This window comes from Cyrtonyx montezumae, unplaced genomic scaffold (assembly GCF_038088225.1).
Source record: "Cyrtonyx montezumae isolate F1298 unplaced genomic scaffold, pur_monq_1.0 scaffold_12, whole genome shotgun sequence".
Classification (NCBI taxonomy): Eukaryota; Metazoa; Chordata; class Aves; order Galliformes; family Odontophoridae; genus Cyrtonyx; species Cyrtonyx montezumae.
The window spans coordinates 17111775-17114688 of record NW_027071848.1 but is presented as its reverse complement, the minus strand read 5'-3'; the positions used below and the strand labels follow the sequence as shown (position 1 = coordinate 17114688).

Below are 2914 nucleotides of genomic sequence, written 5' to 3'. Positions count from 1 at the left end.
CTTCCACTCGTCTGGGCTGTCACCATGCTTTGGGCTCTTCCAATAACCAACTCACAAGGTTCAGACCCACTCAGCATTCCCAGTTTAGATCTGACCCCACAGGTGTCAAGCTGCCTCCCTTCATCCCTCCTGTTTCCTTTATAGGGCTCACATTGCACATGTGCCCTGGGAAGGGTGCTGTGTTGGGGCCATCAACCCCTTCGCAGAGTTCTGTATGCGTGCCCAGCAAGCCTTCCCCTGCACAGATTGCTCCACTTCCACATTTTCCACTCAGCACGGAGCAGTTTTATTTTTACCAACACAACGCGCATACTTCAGAGGCACATTTGAAGCACAAAGCCCACGTTCTGTGCTCAGACAGCCAGCAAACTGCTACCGAAAAACACTCTGATCGGTGTAGGGCTTACGTAAAACCAGAGCATAGAGACTGACCTGTTTCCTAATGGCTACAAAATGGCCCTGGGGAGGACAGAGATGTGATTCCCTCTAAACGAGCTATTTTCTCTAACAGATCCCACGCATCAGTCCCCTTGATTGCGTGTCTCCAGAGAAAGCAGCAGCAGTCCCACACACACCTCCACTGTGGATTGCTCAGCTTCGTCCCGTGGTGATGCGTGGCAGAAACCCCTCCTGCTCAGCACTGTGGCCCAGCACACCGCGGGATCACTCAGTTGAGTGCAGGTGTGAAAAGGAGGAAAGAGATCCTATGATAACCAGAGTTCTTACAGTTTTATCTTTTCATGTTTAATAGGGCTTTTTTAAATTCTCCTTTTCCCTCAAAGGGCTGTCTGAGCACTTCATATGAATGCTACACCAGCACCATTCCCATTTTACAAGCAGGAAACTGATGCCCAAAGAAGTACTTGAGCAGAGCACAGCAGCAAACCCCAGCTCGCAAGAGAGCAGAACCAAACCTCCTGGCAAATCCCCTTCTCCAACCACCTCCATTCAGTTGCTATGCAGCGTTTTCTCTCTCTTTTTTATTTTTGTAAAAATAACCCATCACAAACAAAAGAGAACGAGAAGGAAACCGCGAGCGCCAACATACAGCTCCATACAGCTGGCATTAGTACAAAAATAAAGACTTTTTTTATTCTTATTTATTCGCTAGTTTACAAAAATATAAAGTCTATGGCACCCCCCTCCCCAGACCCCGGCAGCTGCTCTATTTGACTCTGGGTGACAGCGCCTGCTTGAAGCGTCTCTTCAGGTCCTGCATGTTGGGGGAGCGCGGCCGTGGGATGACGGTCGGGCGGCGGCGCTCGGAGTGCTGCAGCTTGCTGACCTCCCGGCACAGGTACTGGAACACCTCGCAGACGCCCTGGGAGCTCTCGCTGGTGGAGATCTCCAGGAAGAGGCTGCCCAGTTCATTGGCCAACTGCAGACCTTCTTTGGCCTGCACCTGCCTGGCGTGGAGGAGGTCCGCTTTGTTCCCCACCACGACGATGGGGATCCGGGCGTCGGGGTGGAGCTGGCGGATGTGCTGGTGGAGGGGCCGGACCGCCTGGTAGCTGCCGGGGTCTGTGATGGAGTAGACCACGAGGAAGCCCTCTGCCCACTTCATGCACCTCAACAGCGCGTCTGGCGCCTGCACGCAGTCCTCCTGCACCTGTAGCGGGACACAGCCGGGGCTCGGCTCAGGACCTGGCATGGGGCCGGGAGCATCCAGCCCAGCAGAGCCCTGCTAAAGGGGTTGAGCTGCGTCCTGGGGGACTCGGTCCAGCTGTTTCCTTTTTAGGAAACGGAGGCTCATAAGCCGTGCTCTTGAGTGGCTGAATCTGATCGAAGTTGAGCAGAGCACAGCACGGGGCATCCCTCGAGCTGAACGTCACTCAGTGGGTAGCAGGAAAAAAAGGGCTGAGAGCTAAACCTGCCCACAAAACACGGCTTCGTGACCCTATACAATTCAAGGGTTCTGAGCCGTGCATCCCGGCTAGTGGGGATGGATGACCGCCGGGAGACTCTGAGCCCACCCCAAAGATTTTCGGCCCCCCCACTCCCCGATCCTCGCGGCTCTGGTCCGGAGCCGCCCATAGCAGCCGGCTCTGTGTCAGCCTGATCGTGAGGTTCCGACCAGCGCTCAGCGGATTACGGAGCCCAACACGGTACAGGCTGCCCGTGTTGGGCTCGTAATCCCCGATGAAGCGCTTGGTCAGGAACCTCACGATCAGCGCTGAAACAGAGCGGCCGCGTTAGGACGGACAGACGGACGAGCGGAGCGGGGGGGGGGGCGAACGGAGGGACGGACGGCCAGCACTCACCGCTCTTGCCGACGCCGCGGGCCCCCAGCACGGCCAGCCGCAGCTCGGCGCCGGGCGGCCCCGGGGAGCACTCGGCGATGGGCGTCAGCAGGAAGGGCTGGGACATGCCCGGCAGGCGCATGGGGCCCGGCTCGGCCCCGCTCGGCCCCGCTCGGCTCGGCAGCGCCCGGCTCGCTCCCCGCCGCCCGCTTTTAAAGGCTCCGCCGGCACCGCCCCGCAGCCGCCCCCGGCAGCGCCGCCCCGCGCTGAGCGCACCGCATCGCGGCGGATCCCCGCAGCGCACGGTGGGTGCGGACCCCGAGGATGCCGGGGAAGCACGGGCAGCGATGCGGCCCGCAGCGGAGGGAGGTCGGTGGGTTGGCAGGGCGTGGCTGCAGCCCGAAACACTCCTGTGGGGTCACAGAATCGGAAGGATCATCGCGTCCAGCTCCTGAATCCCACAGGTCCTGCATTAATGTGTCAGCTCTGCAGCCCGGGACTTGAGTCACTAGACAAGGGAAATGATTTAGGCTTTTATCTCAGCTAGATGCATCTCTCCGGTGTCAAAATCCCAAAGCCTGGAGTCCCAGCTCGCAGATCGGGAACCAACCAGCCCCAGACCATCCGCATAGCCCTAAGGTTTGAAGTAAGCCCTTTGATTTTCTAAAGGGAAG

General features: G+C 58.5%; 1 protein-coding gene across 1 annotated transcript; it reads right to left on the bottom strand.

The window, feature by feature from the left end:
• Positions 1–1099: 1099 nt before the first annotated feature.
• RASL11A (RAS like family 11 member A) lies at positions 1100–2443 on the bottom strand. The gene is made up of 3 exons (XM_065730357.1): positions 2262–2443; positions 2103–2173; positions 1100–1681 (listed from the first exon to the last, which is right to left on the bottom strand). The coding sequence occupies exons 1-3, from the start codon at positions 2380–2382 to the stop codon at positions 1166–1168; spliced, it is 708 nt and encodes a 235-aa protein (XP_065586429.1). The 5' UTR covers positions 2383–2443; the 3' UTR covers positions 1100–1165.
• Positions 2444–2914: the final 471 nt, after the last annotated feature.